A 2,109-nucleotide genomic window follows, 5' to 3' on the forward strand; every position below is an offset into this window, starting at 1 on the left:
TTAACAGATATGGGGTTTCGCCATGTTGGCCAGGCTGGTCTTGAACTCCTGACCTCAAGTGATCCGCCTGCCTCGGCCTCCCAAAGTGCTGAGATGACAGGCGTGAGCCACCGTGCCAGCCTCAAAATTTATTTCATAAAAAAGTTACAACAAACCATTTCGTACTGTCAATTGAGTCATCTGGACCTTGTTGAAAATAATTGTCTACATTTGTATATAGTATTATAAATAAATTTCAAGGTTTTTTAAAAAGGCATTTAAGGTATTTAATTTAAGGTATTTAAGATTATCCCTGTTTTTCCTGGAGTTTTTTGGTGTGTGTTTGTTTCTGCTTACCACCAATCCTTTTACATTCGGATATTCTTACACTTCTGATTTTCACTTATCTATCTGTATAATTTATATAGACACTAATTCTTTTTACAGAAAACTTGTAGAGAAAGCTAAGATCAAATTTTGTTTCTTTCTAAAAATAGCCTGCTTATTCTTGCATTAACTTTGCCTACTATGTGGCAAGCCTTTTCTGACAAATACAGAGAATTAAAATTTGAAACTATAGAATTCCCAGCACGGACCTCTATTAGGGTTAGTCCTGTCTTTGCCTATGCCTAGGATACTTTACTATTATATAGCCCATTCTCATCCTGAAATTTGTGGTTTCTGCTTGTGATCCAAAAAATAGAGTGGGTTCGGGATCCAATCTATCTTCATCTACATTATAACTAAAGTGGACTGCTCCTAGATTCTGCTATTAGGCTTTCTTTTTCTCTGCCTCAGTAGATGTTAAAAGAACTTCTTTGAGGTCTGCTATCTATTCACTAGATTAAATCAGACATCCTCAGGCATCATTACATCATTAGTTGTTGCCTTTAAAAAAAAAAAAAAAAAGATTTTATAAGATTTACTAGCATAGACAAAGTTTTATTTACATTTTACTTTATTTAGGGAAGACTACTGAAAGATATGCTACCTTTCACAAAATATTCTGCCATCTCTCTGACATCGCTGTATACTGATTCATGTACGAGGATACTACTGGCTGGAAATGAGGGTGAGTCATTATTACTCTTACATATTCAGCCACAGGCATGTTAATAATTTACATGATATAAAAAATGACTTTAGGAAAAATACATGGTATATATTGAGACAAAAGAGAGACTAAGAGGTATGCTCAAGCCTGAGAAAGTGTTATGAATAGCCTGCTGAATAAATAGAATAAATGAGTGTCAGAAGAACCTGTTTCATTCCTAGCTCTCCATTTAGAGCAAGGCATTGCCTTCTTCTGTGTTTAAAATAAGTATGTGTCTACCCATCTGTGTAGCTTACTTTTTTGGAAAAAAAAGTTTTAATTTTTAACATTGAAAGTGTATGTTGCATTAATCTTAATTATTAAAGGAAGTCGTGCCATAAATTAGAGAAAAAAATGAATTTTTTTTCTCAGTAGGGGACTTTATTTTTTATATTTATTATAATTAATATGGTCAGTCTTACTTCTTTTATCTAACAAAATTCTTTTTTGCATTTTTCCTTCATGCTTCTCTTTTGTCGTTTGAATTAATCCTAAATTTTCTTTGCTTTCCTCTCTCCTATACTTTGAAAGATTATGTGTGTATGTGAATGCACATGCATGTGTAAAAACAGTTTTTTATTTTACTAGTGTTTATCTTTAAGTTTTTCAAAACAATCAGTTACAATGAGAATAAAACAGCATATTTTCAGTTAAAACAAAAAGCTTAGCCTCCTTTCACTTTCTCTTTTCTCCATATCTACCCCTTTGCTTATTGTTGTTTTGCTAATGCAATTGTAAGATTTGCATCTAGATTAGATCTGCTTAAATGCTTACATTTCAAATTTACTTATTTTTCATAATTAAGTTTTCATATTCTCTTTTATAAACATTTTTCTCATTTCAAAATTTGTTTTAATTTTTTTTTTTTCAATTTGAAACAGAGTCTATCTCTCTTGCCCAAGCTGGAGTGCAATAGTGCAATCTTGGCTCACTGCAACCCCCGCCTCCTAGATTCAAGCGATCCTCCTGCCTCAGCCTCCTGAGTAGCTGGGATTATAGGCATGTACCACCATGCCCAGCTAATTTTTGTATTTTTA

At 33.0% G+C, this 2,109-nt stretch overlaps 1 protein-coding gene across 1 annotated transcript in view; it reads left to right on the forward strand.

The window, feature by feature from the left end:
* Positions 1 to 2,109, forward strand: part of WDR64 (WD repeat domain 64) — a 170,317-nt gene that overhangs the window by 137,614 nt on the left and 30,594 nt on the right. The window contains exon 20 of the mRNA XM_011955769.1: positions 946 to 1,051. Coding sequence (XP_011811159.1) covers positions 946 to 1,051 — 106 coding nt within the window. The remainder of the gene's footprint in view (positions 1 to 945; positions 1,052 to 2,109) is intronic.

This window comes from Colobus angolensis, unplaced genomic scaffold, assembly GCF_000951035.1.
Source record: "Colobus angolensis palliatus isolate OR3802 unplaced genomic scaffold, Cang.pa_1.0 Scaffold40, whole genome shotgun sequence".
Taxonomy (NCBI): Eukaryota; Metazoa; Chordata; class Mammalia; order Primates; family Cercopithecidae; genus Colobus; species Colobus angolensis.